The sequence below is a fragment of the Rhincodon typus genome, chromosome 14 (assembly GCF_021869965.1).
Source record: "Rhincodon typus isolate 14 chromosome 14, sRhiTyp1.1, whole genome shotgun sequence".
NCBI classification, from domain to species: domain Eukaryota; kingdom Metazoa; phylum Chordata; class Chondrichthyes; order Orectolobiformes; family Rhincodontidae; genus Rhincodon; species Rhincodon typus.
Window position 1 is genome coordinate 39,624,069 of NC_063345.1, and position 17,467 is coordinate 39,641,535.

At 40.7% G+C, this 17,467-nt stretch overlaps 1 protein-coding gene across 1 annotated transcript in view; it reads left to right on the forward strand.

Annotated features, from left to right (window-relative positions):
- Positions 1 to 957: 957 nt before the first annotated feature.
- Positions 958 to 17,467, forward strand: part of nhsl2 (NHS-like 2) — a 42,701-nt gene continuing 26,191 nt past the window's right edge. Inside the window, exons 1-3 of the mRNA XM_048605314.1 lie at positions 958 to 1,048; positions 1,188 to 1,340; positions 17,001 to 17,134. Coding sequence (XP_048461271.1) covers positions 958 to 1,048; positions 1,188 to 1,340; positions 17,001 to 17,134 — 378 coding nt within the window. The remainder of the gene's footprint in view (positions 1,049 to 1,187; positions 1,341 to 17,000; positions 17,135 to 17,467) is intronic.

Here is a 17,467-nt window from a genome sequence, read left to right on the forward strand (position 1 = left end):
TGGCAATATGGCTGGGACAAGCATTTGGTGAGCTGTGGTTGCCAGGTTCTCATGCTCACTCGCTCGTTTTCCCTCTCTCTCTCGCTCTCTGTGATTTACATGTCCAGGATTTGCAATGTCTAATTTCCTAATGAAGGATAGCAGAATTGTGAGTGGCATATAAATAATGCAAGTTAGAGCTTTGAAGGAGGATCATTGGACTCGAAGCATTAACTCTGCTTTCTCTCCACAAATGCTGCCCAACCTGCTGAGTTTTCCCAGCAATTTCTGTTGTTGTTGTTGTTGTTGTTGTTGTTTCTGATTCCAGCATCACAGTTTGTTGTTTGTTTTGTTTTTCAAGCTTTAATGGATGCAAATGCATGGGCCTAAGATAGTCATTGCTCAGTAGCAAGATTAGGAAGTTGTCACAAAAGACATGTGGAAAATTGAAAAAATACTTATTGATGTTGAGAATCTCTTTTTCATTTTTACAATACTCTCCTGTCTTTCTTGCCATTACGCATGCGACACCAGGGAGGGAAAATTCCACGTTATTTTCTTTATGTGCAGGGCAACTGATAAAATGTTGATCATAACTTTGTTAGGTTATGACAAGTTGTTGACAACGTTCAACACTCTGAATGTAACTAATCGTTTTGCATGCTCTCGGGGTTGGTTTTGGCTCACAATGTCTTTGGAGGTTGTGCCTGCATTAGTTTTTAATTTAATGGCCATATTTACTATTTTGTAGCTTAGTATAATCAGTGCATGTCTGTCTCCACTTTTCTTGAAAATTAAACATGAACTAGGGAGCTCTCAAATATCTGTAGATGTTCAAAGAATAGTATATAGATACTTTATTGCCCCTTGATTGCCTGTTACTGCCGGAGGACACTCAGTGCTTTAGTAGCAATTGACTGTAAAGACTTGACATGGGATACTGGTACTTTGTTTCTTGCTGACTTATATAGCATACCAATGGCTGCTCGCATTAGCGTTTTATATAAGGGTTCAAAGGTGTTACAGTACGAAAGTCCATGCATCGAAGTTGGCAGACTAAATGAAGTTTGTATCGAATTTGTCTGTTCAGTTTAGAGCAAATAAAAGCTACATTTGAATTCCAGCCACATTCCTTAAATATTCCAGTACAGCCTGCTTCATATTTTTGAACTAATATTGATGTACACATATTTATTTATTGTCTTCAGCTGGATCGAACTTGGAACAGGAGAGTAAGAGGACTGCCCATTTCAAATCGTTATGGCAACAAAATGTAAATGTGTTCAGCTCCTCTTCCAGACCACCCTGTGTCGAGGAATTGCATCAAGAGGCACAGCTCAACCTTCAGGCTCTGCTTCAAGGTAAAAACAGACTGAAATCTAATGGTGTGACTTGTGATGGAAATGTCAGGTTAAACAGTTATATATAGATTTAGCTGTGTCAATTTTCAGGAGAGAGGGGGTAGAATGGCTCCATATTGTCAACTGCAGCAGCCAAGTAATTCTTTTGATAATTCTCTCCTCCCACTGTGATTACACTTGAACTATCTTGAATCCCTGCAGGTCATGTGGTGTACAGGACACCACAGGAATGTTGGGAAGGGAGTTCCAGGATTTTGAGCCAGCAACAGAGAAGGAATGGCGATAAAATTCCAAGTCAAAATGCTGTATGGTTTGGAGGAGAACCTGGAGGTGGTGGCACTCCCTTGAATTTACTGTAGTTGTCTGCTTTTGGTTCTGGAGATTGTGGCTTTGACAAGTGCTGACTAAGAAGCCTTGATGAGTAGCTGTAATGTACCATCTACAAAATACATGTACAATGCTGCCTCTCCTTCAGTGTAGGGACTGAATACTAACGATCGTGACTAATGTGGCAGTCAAACAGGTTGTTTGTCCCAGATGGTATCAATCTCTTGGGTCCACTTCTCTAGAAATGGAGAGTATTCCATCACATGCCTGACTTGTTGATTAATACACAGGTTTTGGGGATTCAGAAAGTTCATAGATGAAGCACCTGAAGATGATTGTGCCTAGGACACTACCCTGAGGAAATCCTGCACTCATTGCCAAGGCCTGAGATAGATGACCTCCACCAACCACAACGCCATCTTCCTTTGTGCTTGGTTTGACTCTGACCAGAGGAGGGACTTCCCCTGATTCTATAGAACCATAGAAAGGTTACAGTACAGAAAGAGGCTGTTCAGCCCATTGTTTCTGCTTCAGGCTAAAAAATAACCTAGTTACTATTCTAAATCTTTCCAGGCCCCCGGTCTGTATCCTTGCAGGATATAGCAAATTCAGGTGCAGATCCTGGTTCCTTTTAATCAAATTGAATGTTTCTGCGTACACCACCAAACCAGGCTGTGAATTCCTGCCATCCACCACACTTTTTTGTCTTCCCTAATGTTCCCTTTTGAAACTTCTCCCACTGACTTGAAGTCTATGTTGCTGGTAATTGATCTCTCCACTGGAGGAAACAGGTCATCCCTGTCAAGTCTATCTAGGTGTCTCATAATTTTGTGCCCCTCATTTAGTCATCCTTTAGTCTTCACTGTTGTAAGGAAGACAACTGTAGCCTATCTGCATAAACACCGAAAGAACTGTGGATGTTGTAAATCAGAAACAGCAAAAACGGAAATTGCTGGAAAAGCTCAGCAGGTCTGGCAGCATCTGTGGAGAGAAATCGGAGTTAATGTTTTGGGTTGAGTGACCCTTCCTCAGAACCAAGATCGTACACAGAATTCTAGCTTGGCCTAACCAGAATTTTATACAGCTTCTTAATTTACATCCCTGCATTTGTATTCCATACCTTGTTGAATAGAAGAACATAATACATATGCTTTCTTTATCACTTTATAAATCTGTCATAAAGTCATACAGCATGGAAACAGTCCATGCCAAACATAATCCCAAATTAAACTAGCCCTACCTGCCTGCTCCTGGCTCATAACCCTTCAAATCTTTCCTATTCATGGACTTATCCAAGTGTCTTTTAAACATGGTAATCCACCACTTCCTCATGAAGATCATTCCACACGCAAACTATCCTCTATGTAAAATATTTGCCCCTCACATCTTTTTTTAAATCTCTCTCCTCTCACCTTTAAAAATGAGTCCTTGAAATCCCCCATCCTAGGGAAAAGGCACCTACCATTAACCCTAGATAACAAGGTGTAGAGCTGGATGAACACAGCAGGCCAAGCAGCATCAGAAGAGCAGGAAAGCTGACGTTTCGGGTCGAGACCCTTCTTCAGAAATCTACATTAACCCTATCTCTACCTCTTATGATTTTATAAATGTCTATAAGGTCACCTTTCAACCTCCTATGCTCCAATGGAAAAAGATCTCAGCCTATTCAGCCTTTCTTTATAACTCAAACCTGCCATACCTGGCAACATCCTGGTAAATCTCTTCTGAACCCTCTCCAGCTTAATAATACCCTTCCTATAACTGGGCAACCAAAACTGGACAGAGTATTCCAGATCAGGCCTCACTAATGTCCTGTACAACCTCAACAATGACTTCCCACATATCCCAGCATACTTGTCCGTATAATTGAGCTACCCTTCCATGCCTTAACTTTATTTCACTTGTACAACAATGGTTTTTATTTCACTTATGTTACTTTTGACAATATTTCAGTTTTGCTAGCACTTCTTGATGCCATACCTAGTAAAATATTGCCTTGATATCAAGGGCAGACATTCATACGCTTGCCTTTGGAGTTCACCCTTTTGTTCCAAGTTTGGACCAAGGCTGTTATATAGTTAGAAGCTGAGTGGCTCGAACAGAACCCAGGGCACTAGTGTGCACACTAATACTGAGCAAGTGCCACTAGACAGCAGTGCCAACCAGCCCTTCCATCACTTTGCTGATCATCAAACAGACTGATAAGGTGGTGATTAAACATGTTAGATTTGTCCTGATTTTTGTGGACAGGACGTACCTGGGCTGCTTTCCATATTCCTAGGTAGATGACTGGAACAGCTTGGCTAGGGATTCGGCTAATGCTGGTAAAACAAGTCTTCATCACAAATGCCAGAATGTAGTCAACACCTACACATTATCCCCTACCTTAAGCCACTCTTAGATATTACATGGAGTGAATCAAATTAGCAGAACATTGGCATCTGTGATTCTGGGGACTTCAGGAAGAGGCCAAGGTCAGTCACTATTTGGCACTTCTGGCTGAAGGACAAGCTACTGTAACCATACTGAGCTTGGCGTTGCACTGATGATCGGTCTTTGCTGCTTCTTTCTCCAGGATCCTAATCCCAGCTGTAGCACCATGAAGCCCTGCCCTGATAAGCCAGAAATCATGTGATACAGTGCTAATTGAAGTAGTATTTGTGTTTTTGATAATGGTTTCCAACATGGGTCCATGACAGTCTGTACAGACCTTCTGGAGGTCTGTAACACAGGGCGGGCCTCAAGTGTATGGGAGACCATATAAGGGGTGATGATTGAGAGCAACTGAGAGTGGTGACCAGTGTCATACTCAATTCAGGTTTCCCTCCCAGACTTCCACCACTGTCTGCTTGCTCCAACCTTGCCAAATCTTCCACTCCCTCCGTGCAATCTCGCTCTATGTGCACTCCCACTCTCTCTCCCTGTGCTCCTGCACGCTTTCCATCCCCGCTGCCTGTGATCCCATGCTCACTGTACTCCCACTCTCTGGGCTGCTCTCTCCAGGTGTTGCTCTCCTCATGCCTCTGCTGGTTCCTGGATTCTTGTTTTTTCAGGCTCTGACATTCAGTGATCCTTCTTTGTCTTGTTGTTGCCAACAATAAACAGACTGTACAGTAAGACACAGGAAACCTGAATCTCAGAGTGACAACCTGTTTTCTGAGAAGCATCATTAAAACACTATTTTACCATAATTCTACAACAATGGCAGTTAACTATTACAAGTATGTTTTAATATCATCATTTAGCTGGCGAGTTCGTGGTTACTAAATGAATTTTAAGTGATCCTCTGACATAAAAAAAATTAAGAACAACCCACATTGCGTATCAGGACTCGGATGGTGGACAAATATGTTTTTATGCTAAATATAAGCAAAATACTGTGGATGTTGGAAATCTGGAATAAAATAGTCAATAGATCCAGAAGCGTCTCTGGAGAGAGAATCAAAGTTAATGTTCCATGTCTGTGGCCATTCATCAGAACTGGGTAGAGTTAGAAATATAATTCAGTGTATTGTATTCACTGCGCATTTTGTGGTCTGCTGTACTGGGGAAACTATGTGCAGATTGGGTGACAATGATGCAGAAAATCTGATTTCCCAAATGTTATCCCGAGCCATTTGTTGCCTATCTTTATAATTCTGCCCTTTTTCTTCAGTGTGATATTTCTTCAAGATAGAGTTTAACAATTCCAAACCATAATATCTACCCCATTTTGTTTCCTTTACAGGTTTTGATTTTATTTTTGTTTGATCTGTTCTTGTTTTTCATTCATCATCGTGCATTCTCTTTCTTCCTTGTTTTAGTTCCATTACCTGCACGATCAACACTTTGGTCATTTAGTCTCTCCTGTCTTTAACATGACCAATAATCCTCGTTCTTCTTTTCCCTACCCACCCCTTTCATTTGCTGAAAATGTGTTACATTTCTAACTTTTCCTGGATGTTATGTAAGGTCAATGAGATGTAAACGTGATTTCTCTCTCCGGATTCAGTATCACCTGCTGCGTATTTCCCAACATTTTGGCTTCTTGTATGGTAATTTGCATCATTCTTCTTCCATACTCCATTGCACATGTAAATATAAATAGATCATCCTACTAGTCGAAAGATGTACAGCTTAGGTGGATTGGTCATGCTAAATGCAGAGTTAAGGGGATAGATTAGGGGGCTGAGTCTGGGTGATATGCTCTTCAGAGGGTTGGTGCAGACTTGATGGGCAAAATGGCCTCTTTCCACATTATATGGATTCTGTGAAAGTTATTACTTTAGACAGCAGCGGTTTAGGGTTTGTGGAAGCTTGGCTGTGAATTTTGTTAAGTCCCTAAAACATTACAGGGATTGCGATGTACGATTAACCCATGTTCATTGTTTCTGATGAAGGCAGGGTGCCAACTTCATGCTGCCTGCTGGTTACCCTGATTTGGAGTGTGCCGCCAGCACCATTGCAGTGTAGAGTAGTTGCACTCCTTAACAGCAGACCCAAAATTATGAGAATCATTTAAAGTCAGCCTGCATTTCTTAAAGCAGAAATGCACTTTGACTGGAGTCAATCTACAACTGAGTCAGGCCTGGAAAGACACAATTTTAGCAAAAAAAAAAGCCGAGATGTACTGGAGGCTTTGGTTGAGGAAGTCCATATAAGAGCAGAGAGGGTGTGGAGCTGGAAGAAGCCAAGAGACTGTTCAGCCAAGTTCTGAGAAGACTGAGGAAGAAGAGAACCGTTTCTGTCAAGGCTGCCAAAACCTGGATGTACTGCAGAAGTAGTTCACATTGACCTCACATAACTGGTCAAGTTTGGTGAATGCATCTTAAGTCCAGATATCACAATGACAGTATTAGCCTCCCACACTGCTCAGTTACCACATGCACAAATACTTGAGCGCCAACAACCCCTATCAATCATAATTAACACCACATTCTCATCGAGTAGTATTTACTTAAAGGTGATAAGGTCACAAGAACTGGTGCGAGCCCTATATCACCATTTTTAGGGAAGGTCCACCATATTAAGAGCCACTTGTACATTAACTGGATAGCCTTCCATGAGATCAAGAATTCCAGGACTGGTCAGCCCATCTACCCACTCTTAATCAATGGCCAATGGTCCTTTGAATTATAGTGCCAACTGAGACTTAATATCATCACTAGATGTCAGACCACACAGTAATCATGCAAGGGGTATCGGAGGGAGGGGGGAGGAGTCTCTCCAGCCAAGGGCAGGGATTTGGTTCTCAGCATGTACCCCCATTCTTGATGTTGTGTCCCTCCATCATACAATGAGTGCCTTTGAACAAAGGACGCCCCAATGCCCACAGGCAACCCTTACCTGGATTTGCTTGTTGTACATTGTGATCAGGATGAGGCCCTTAAGTGGGCTTTAACTGCAGTGTGGGAAGATAATTTGTTAGCCTTCCAGCTGTGGATTTAATGAAAACGGAGGGGAACATACAAACATACAAATTAGGAGCAGGAGCACTAACGGGACACTCAGCTGCTTTGAACCTACTCTGCCTTTGAAGAAGGTTGTGGCTTCAACTCCTTTTTTCCACCTACCCCCGATAACATTTGACTCTTTTTTGTTATTCAAGGTCTATCTATCTCTGCCTTAAAAATATTCTTTGGACCTACCTCCGCTGCTCTCTGTGGAAGAACATTCTGAACATTCACAATCCTCTGAGAGAAAAATAATTCTCCTCATTTACATCTTAAATGGTGACACCTTATTTAGAGGTTTATTCCCTAGCTCTATTCTCTCCTGCAAGTAAAAGCATCCTCTCTATTAAATCCTTCAGAACCTTTTCCATTTCAAAATTATGACTTTTCATTCTTCTAAACTCAAATGGATAAGGCCCAAAATGTCTAACCTTTCCCCATTCATCCCAAGAATCAGATTAATAAACCTTCTTTGAACTGCTGCTGAAGCAAGTATATCCCTCCTTTAAATAAGGAGACCAAAACTGTACACAGTACTCCAGATGTACCCTCACAAACACTCTAAACAACTGTAGCACAAGATCCTTACTTTTATATTCCTGTCCCCTTTCAATAAATGACAACATTCCATTTGTCATCCCAATCATTTTCTGTACCTTCATGCCATCCTTTTGTGATTCATGTACGAGGATCCTTCTGTACCTCAGTTCTGCAACTTCTCTCCATTTAAATAATATGCTGTGTTTTTTCTCACTTCTTTCGGCTAAAGTGAATGAGTTTATATTTCCCACATTACACTCTATTTGTCCAATTTTGACCATTTTATCTACACTCCCTTTGTGTAGATTTCTTATGTCCTCTTTACAGCTTACTTTCCCAGCCGTCTCTGTCATCAGCAAATTTAGCGACTGTACATGTGGTCCTTTATCCAAGCAACATAGAAACATAGAAAATAGGTGCAGGAATAGGCCATTCAGCTGTTGCAGTCTGCACCACCATCCAATGTTATCAGTGATCATTCAATTTCAGTATCCCACTCTTGCTTTCTGTCCATACCCCTTGATCTCTTTAGCCACAAGGGACATGTCCAGCTTCCTCTTGAATATATCTAACAAACTGGCCCCAACATCTTTTCTGTAGAGAATACTGCAGGTTCACAACTCTGACTGAAGACGTTCTTCCACATCTCAGTCCTGAATGGCTGAACCTTTATTCTTAGACTGTAATTGATACATGTCATAAATAGTTGCGATTACAGCACTGATCCCCATCGCACAACACTCATTACATCTTGCCAAACTGAAAAGGACCCATTTATACCCAATCTGTGTTCTGTTAGCTAGCCAACCTTCTTGACATGCTAATATACACCCCACCTCCCCGCTCTTCCCCACCCACCACCCCCCCCCCCCCAATTCCCATCACCATGGTCTCTCATTTGACATAGTAACTATAGCGGAACCTTTCAAATGCCTTCTGAAAATCTTAGTATTCCATTAGATCAGTCACACATGATTTCCCTTTCATAAAACCATTTTGACTCTTCCTGATTCCATTCAGATTTTTCTAAGTGACCTCCATAATAGACTCAGCATTTTCCCTATGACCGATTTTTAAGCTAACTGGCCTGTAGTTTCCTATTTTCTGTCTCCTTCCTATCTTGAATTGAGGAATCACATTTGTTATTTTCCAATCTGATAGGACTTTTCCAGAAATGTAGAAAGATTGAAACTAATGCACTATTAGCTCGTAAGACATATCTTTTAAGGAGGTAGGATAAAGTACCTTCTAAGTTCTAAGGAAGGGTCAGTCGACCCCAAAAAAAACGTTAACCCTGATTTCTCTCCACAGATGCTGCCAGACCTGCTCAGCTTTTCCAGCAACTTCTTTTTTGTCTCTGATTTACAGCATCCCACGGTTCTTTCAGTTTTTATAAAGTCTATTAAAACCTGGGACTTTAAATTTTTCATGGGGATGCAGGCATCACTGGCTATGACACTGTCCATCCCTAATTGCCCAAGAAGCAGTTAAGAGTCAACCACATTGATATGTTTCTGGAGTCATGTGTAAGCTAGATCAGGTAAAAACAGCAGATTTCCATACATAAAGGACATTGTAAAAACTCATTTAGTTTACCAAATAGCATCCATAGTTATATAGTTGCTATTAAGCTAACTTTTTATTCTAGATCTTTATTGAATTCAAATTTCTCCAGCTGCTAAGGTGGGATTTGAGCCATGCCCCTTCCCAGAGCATTAGCCTGGGGTTCTGGATTCCTAGTCCAGTGACATTACCATGATGTCACCACCTTCCCTCTTAACAAGTTTTTAGTTTGAATTTTTTTTTTGAGGATTCTATCTCTGCTAATTTCCATTGTTTTAAGTTCCTCCCTCCATTTCACCTCCTGATTAATAATTATTTATGGAATATTACTTATTGCCTACAGTGGAAATTGTTGCAAAATATTTGTTCAGACCATCTGTCATTTCCTTTTATTTTCCATTATTAATTTCCCAACTCACTTTTTGTAGAAGACTATAGCACTTGCTTTACTTGCTCTTCATAATTCTCACTGGCTTTGTTTCATTTGCTACTTTCTCCACTCTTCGTAATTCTTTTGTGTTCAATCTACTTACTGATTTGCTACTCACCTTTGTGGAATTATATACTTTTTATTTAATTTGAAACCATCTTACTTAGTTTGCCACTGTTCTTAGTCCTTCCCTTTTGAGTCCCTAGTTGTGACTGGAATTCATCATCTCTGTATATTCTGAAATATCTCTTTACAATGTCTGCCATTCAATCTGCCCTGACATTGATTTAACCTAACCTTCCAGTTTGCTTTAGCCAGCGCTTATTTCATGCCCTCATAATTGCCCTTTATTTAATTTATTTTTATATGGATGGTAATGGTCACTGATCCTTGAGGTATGCCATACACTAACAGTGAAAGGACACTTGTGGAAAATGCTCTCACTGTAGATTGACAGTGACGATGAGCGTGAAACCAGGTGAAGACAGTCCCACTGAGCTACATGATCAAGGTGATAGTTTGGTGGAGGAGCTGCTACAGACCAGGAGAGTCTGTAGTCTTTGATTTCAGGTGGAGAACAAATAAAGATTCTGCAATTGGCCTCGGGTTCCATAGTTGGGAAAGTATAAGGAAAAAGTTCCTACTGATTCCGACATTGACCATAATTGGAAAATGCCTATTGCTTGACTAGAATGCTGCAGCCACTTTCCTTCTCAAGTCTACAGCCAAAATTGTAGATCTAGCCTGAAGATGCCATCAATCCTGATCTGCACATTTACGGTCATAAAGTCACGGAGATGTACAGCACAGAATCAGGCCCTTCAGTCCAACTCGTCCATGTCAACCAGATATCCTAAATTAATCTAGTCCGATTTGCCAGCATTTTGCCCATATCCCTGTAAATTCTTCCTATTCATATACCTGTCAAGATGCCTGTTAAATATTATGATTGTACCAGCCTTCACCACCTCCTCTGGCAACTCCTTCCATATGTGCACCAACCTCTGAGTGAAAAGTTGCCCCTTAGGTCCCTTTTTAAATCTTACCCCTCTCACCTTAAAACTATGCCTCTAGTTTTAGACTCTCCTACCCTGGGGAAAAGACATTGAGCATTCACCCTATCCGGGCCCCTCATGATTTTATAAACCTCCTAGAAGGTCAACCCTTAGCCTCTAACCCTCCAGGGAATATAGCCCCAGCCTATTCAGCCTTTCCCTATAGCTTAAACCCTCCAACCCTGGCAACATCCTTGTATATCTTTCCTGAACAAGGCCTTAACAACTTGCAGTAACCGTCCTGCTTGTTTGCTCAAACAGGAGGTTAACATTGAAACACAATAGGAAGACACTGGGATCTGAGCGTAGATAATTTCCTTCATTTTATCTGTTGGAGTTTGCCAGACAGAGAGGCTAAAACTGGAGTCTTAGTACTTAAGGTCAGACCTGAATAATTGGTACATGAAGCATTGATGTACTTCTGAACCTTTGTGAATGGCAAGTGCCAGACTACTCAAAATAAGAGGAAAATACTTTTATGAACTCGGAGTCAGTATCTGAAGGGCGGCATCATATAAGAGTATTATTGCTTATCCTATTTCAAGCCTCCTCTTTGGTTTTCGAGCATTGCTTAACATTTTATTTCCTCTTTCCGAACATGAGTCAGCCACGTGGTTACTGTCACGTAACATTTACTGCAGTTGTTGTTTATTAACCCTTCCTGCACTGACCACACTTTTGCAAGGTGGGATTTTAACTTGGCTTTCTCTTCTCAGCATAAAGAACTACAGTAAGGTTATGTATTCACAATCCTAGAAATCTTTTAACACTTTTGCAACAAGTGTGCACTCTGTGTGAGCTAGACAGTTCATGTCCACTGATTGATCATTGCTAAATTAGTTTATCTGATCATTATCTCATTAGATTTTATGGGAACTTACTGCGTGCAAATTGGCTGTATTTCCTGCATGACAATGTTATTAATTGCATCAGCCCCCTACTATTAAAGGTCCCAATTTGTAAATACGTAGAAGCCAGATCAATCACTTGGAGTACTTTGCATATTTCTGGTCTCTATTATTGAAAGGAAGGATAATAAGACACCGAAGAACCTTCAAAACGTTAAAAGAAAACTGAGGATCTTTCCTCAGAAACAAAATTGACTGATGACCTAACTGAGGTAGTCATTATTATGAGAAGGCTTGATAAAGTAAGATTAGAGAAGATTTTTTGATTGTAGTGTCATAAACATAACAATAACAACCAGGATATCTGGAAAAGTTTATTTGCTTAAAGAACGATTAAAATGTGTTCTTTGCTGCTATCGGGAGTAGTTGAGGTGAATAGTATAGATGCAGTTGAAGAAATGCTAGATAAATGCATGCGGGAGAAAGAAGAAGCAAGATATCAGCAACAATCTGTATTTCTATGGGACCTTTTAAAGGTTAAAAAAAATCCCAAGGCATTTCATAGGAGCATTTTGGAGCAAAGTTTGACACTGAACCATATTAGGAGATATTGGGGCCAATAACTTTTTTAATCAATGAAGTAGATTTCAAGAGTGCCCTGAGCGAGGTAGCAAGACTATGAAGTTTCAAGAGTTCCAGAGCTTGAGTATTGGATATCCAAATCCATGGCTACCAATAGTGCAGCATCTAAAATTGTGGATGTTGGGGAGACCAGAATTAGAAACGCACAAATATCTTTAATGGATGTGAGGCTGGAGTAGTTTACCAAAACAGAGAATAGTAAAGCCTTGGAGGGATTTGAAAACAAACAATGCCTTGCTTTTAAAACTAACTTCCTGAACGAGAGCAGTAAGGTCGGGATGATGGGTGAAAAGCAGCTGAGTTTTAAGTGATCTCATGCTTACAAAAGGGTGGAATGTGTGATACTTGCACAAACAGACTGGTACCACCTTGGTAGGTGAGATGGCACTGCAAACAACTTGAAGGTTACAGACTGTGTCTTACAGCTTGCTGACCATGAGGTTTACAGATGTTCATAAGTTAAAAACGCTTTAGGATTGGAATCAAGTGACATATAGTCAACAGCAAACAGTGATGAATTAAAGGAGCTAATGAGAGTATAAAAGAGCTGGATTCATTAAAATTCATTCATACTAACTTATTAAACTAACAAACAGCTTTAAAAGAAGCTGACATGAACAACGAGCTCAAGGAGATTCATAGTAGACTAAGACTTTAGAGGTCAGTGCATCACAGGCTTGTCACTAGCCATAGTTATAAGCAACAGTCCACAACTTTTATTATGATGCTTAAAAGCATTCTTCGAAGCAACAGTGATTTAGAAATTGGAATGTGAGTTCTGAAAGCATGAGATTATTTAAATGGCATTTTCCTTCTTGAATATTTTCTTTTTGCCACCTGAATTGTTTGTATTAGTAAATAATTTGAAGCCAACAAATGAAACATCTTAGGCTACTTGTCAAACCAAGGTTTTCAGGCATCTATTTCGCAGACCTATATCTAAATTGTAGCAATTCCACAAGTCCAGTGAACAGATGAAGCCAAAGAATATACTTCGACTAGAGAATAGCTTCCCTCGGAAAGCAACTGCAACCAATATTTAACAAATTTAATCTTGTTAGGAATGTGACACAGGCAGTGGAACTTAATCCTCCAGCCGGGCCAAGATTGCTCACTGTTTTCTTTTAGACCTTCTTCATGATGCCGTGGGCAAATATCTGCCTCTTGTGGAAGTGCAACATCAGCCGACAGCCCAAAAGAAAACAAAATCTAGGTTCTATTCAGAACTTAAAGACAGGAGGCTTATTAAAGAGACTGGTGCTGTCAGACAATCAAGTATAAAGCTGTTACTATTGGATTTCTTGGATATTCTGTTTTGCTTGGTTTTTGTGTGTTTTTAATTCTGGTCTTCTCTACATCTGCAATTTTAAATACTTCACTATTGGTGGCCATGGATTTGGTTATCCGGGACTCAACCTCTGGAACTCTTGAAACTTCCCATGAAGCAGTCCATGTTCAAATGCAGCAAGATCTAGACAATATCCAGGCTTGGGCTGACAAGTCGGCAAGTAACATTTGTGCCACAGAAATGCCAGACTATGACCATCACCAGTAAGAGACAATCTAACCACTGTCCCTTGACGTTCAATGGTGTTACCATCACTGAATCCCCCACCATCAACATCCTGGGGGATTATCATTGGTCAGAAACTCAACTGGACTCACCATATAAACACAGTGGCTACAAGAGCCAGTCGGAGGCTAGGAATACTGCTGCGAGTAACTCATTTCCTGCCTCCCAAAGTCTGTTCACCATGTATAAGGCACAAGTCAGGAATTTGATGGCATACTCCCCACATGGCCTAGATGGATGCAGCTCCAACAATATTCAGGACAAAGCTGCCCACTTGATTGGCACTCCATCCACAAACATTTCTCTCTCTACCACCGATGCTCAGTAGCAGCAGTGTGTACTATGTACAAGATGCACTGCAGAAATTCACCAAAGATCTTCTGACAGCACCTTCCAAACCCACAACCACTTCCATCTAGAAGGACAAGGGCAGCAAATACATGGGAATACCACCACCTGCAAGTTCCCCTCCAAGCCACTCACCATCCTAACTTGGAAATATGTCATCTGAGTCAAAATCCTGGAATTCCCTCCCTAAGGGCATTGTGGGTAACCCACAGCAGATGGACTACAGCAGTTCAAGAAGGCAGCTCACCACCACCTTCTCAAGGGCAGCTAGGGATAGACAATAAATGCTGACCAGCCAGTGACACCCACATCCCACGAATGAATAAAGAAAATTTCTGAGGAATTGTGGCACTGGTGTTGCCCAAGGATTTAACTTTGGCCCCATTCTACTTCTTATTTACACACTGCCAGTTGGTGACACAATCTGAAGACAAACTGTTAGCTTTTACATGTATGCTGAATACACCCAGCTTTACTTCAGCACCACCCTCTCAACTCACCCACTGTTGCTAAATTGTTGGACTGCTTAAGCAACATGCTCCAATTAAATCTTGGAAGACTGAAGCCATCATTGTCATTCTCCATTCAAAGCTGCATTTGCAATTGGTGAGGCTGTCCTTTTCTCTGTCAATACTCTGAGACTAAGTCAATTTGTACATACCCTTGGTGCCACATTGATTTAAAGGCCAGCCTCCTAAGATGCATTTGCACCATCCCTAAAACTGCCTGTTCACTTTTGTAACATCATTCGACTTTACCCTGTCTCTGTTCATTGTGTTGAAGTTCTCACTCCTATCTTAATTTCCTCCAGACTTGTCTATTCTAATGCACTCCTGGCTGCTTTCTCACTTCTTCCATCTGTAAACTGGACACTGCCAAATTTCTGTCTGCGGTAGGTCCCCTTCCCCTGTCAATTCTATGCTCACTGATGTATAATGGCTCCCAGTCATAGATTTAAAAAATCATGAAGGGCATAAATAAGGTTAATACCAAAGGTCTTTTTCCTAGGGTGGGGGAAGTTCAAAACTAGGGGCATGTTTTTAATGTGAGAGGAGAAAGATTGAAGTGGGACATGAGGGGAAATTTTTTCATATAGATGATGGTTCACAATGTGAAATGAACTGCCAGAGGAAGTGGTAGATGCAGGTGCAGTTACAACATTTAAAAGATATTTGGACAAATACATGAATAGGAAAGGTTTAGAAGGATATGGACCAAATGCAGGCAGATGGGAGTAGTTTAGGAAATGTGGTCAGTATGGTTGAGTTGGACCAAAGGATCTGTTTCCATGCTATACGACTCTATGACCAAGCTTTTGATCACCTGGCTTAATATCTCTTTATATAGCTTGGTGCCGTACTTTGTCTTATAATGCCCTTGTAAAGTACTTCGGGGTGTTTCATTACATTTAAAGATGTTATATAAATATAACTTGTTGTTGGTAAGGTCTGTGGAAGCAGGTTTGTGAAGCCAAAGTGTGTGCTGGGAGATTTCGGGGCAGCACGGTGGCTCAGTGGCTAGCACTGCTGGCTCAAAGTGCCAGGGACCTGGGTTCGATTCCAGCCTCGGGCAACTGTCTGCATGGAGTTTGTGGATTTCCTCAGGGTGCTCCGGTTTCCTCCCACAGTCCAAAGATGTGCAGGCTAGGTGGATTGGCCATGCTAAATTGCCCATAGTGCCCAGGGATGTTTGGGTTAGACATTAGAAATGCAGGGGTAACGGAATGGGTCTGGGTGATGCTCTTTATTGGGGCGGTGTGGACCTATTGGGCCGAATGGCCTGTTTCCACACTGTAGGGATTCTTTGACATCGGGTGTGTGTAAAATGGGCATGCAGTTATGTATTGCCCTTCATGCATTACAGCTTAAGATGAACTTTATTCCAAAGATATTTTCTGAAGCCTGTAACCTCTCGTTCAAACAGAAGAAAATAAATACAGAGCTTCCATTTAAGTAGCAACTCTTACGTCTTCAGGAACTGCAAAGAATGGAATAACCAGTGAAATACATTTTTGAATTATATTTTTGTCCTCATGTTGGGTAATGTGGCAGCTAATGTTTGTATGAAGTTCTGTAAACAGCAATGAAACAAGTAGCCAAATAATGAGTTGACATTTCTGTCAAGGAACACCTAAATGACTACTCTAAAAGTTTCTCCAGGTTTATTCAGCTTCAGACTACGCCTGACCAGCAGAAATCTGCAATATTTACCTGAACTTATAATTTTTGCACCCTCTTCAGGTACATTACTTTCTAGTGATGAACTGAATGTAGGAAAGTTCAGAAGCAATGCTATTCAATAGTAAAGATGAGTTGGTGGTTATCGAAAGGGCTAATGTAAAATGTTCCTATTTTTCTGAGATGACTTGAGAACCTGCAAAATCCAACTTTATAGCCACTTTGCTAGCAAATCAATGGTTATCAATAACTGACCTGTCAAAAACAAACAGCCTATTTTCAAGTCCCATCTTCCTGGATTTGTGTTTTAATATGTTGATCAAAAATATCCATAATAAGGAAAATTGGTTTTAAATAAGATGTTTCAGAAGATGAATTGATTTGAGAGAGAGGTCTTCATACAGAATGTCTGCACATGGAGAGTGGGTGGACTACTGGGGTCTACATAAAGTTCTGTTTGCTCAGGTTGCGAGCTATTGTTTCCTAACTCCCATTATTGTGAAGCAACCAGATTTCACCAGTGTGCTATTTGCATTGTCATTTAGTCAACAAGCAACCTTTAGACATTCAGGAAAAGAATAATTATTGTGCCTGCAATTGCAAAGTTTGGACATTTAAACTTTGAAATGTTGAAATCTCAAATAATTGCAATCTTTTCTAGCCCTTCTTGATCGGAGTCTCTCCCAATACACTCCAACATGTTAAAATGTGCCTCTCTCTTTCAGAAGAGTTTGGTGAACCTGCGGTACAGAACGAAGTGGCTGCAAATACCTTTGGACACAAACCAGTTCTCAACAGAGAGGCTGTACCTGACAGTTGTTCCAAAAAAGGGGAAAAGCGTATGGAATTTGTTTTGATGGTAAGTTGTCCTTAATGTACTATATTAGTGAGAGTATAAAATTTAGCTCTGTTTTATTGAGAAATGTGTACAAGAAAACACCCACAGGAGCTTTGCATATGATAGATTAACACCCTCTTAGTTTCATTCTGAGCTTGCTAACAGAAGAAAATTAAGCTGAATAATATATTAGGGTACCTTCCAAAAAGTACGTGCATCTATGTTTGTGTTGTGTGTGTATGTGTTTGTGTTGCGTGTACCTGTGTATGTTTGTCTATCTGTTCTATTGTCTGTCTATTCACCTGTTATTATCAGTAAGCCAGGAAATCTGGTTCAATCAACATTGCAGGAAGA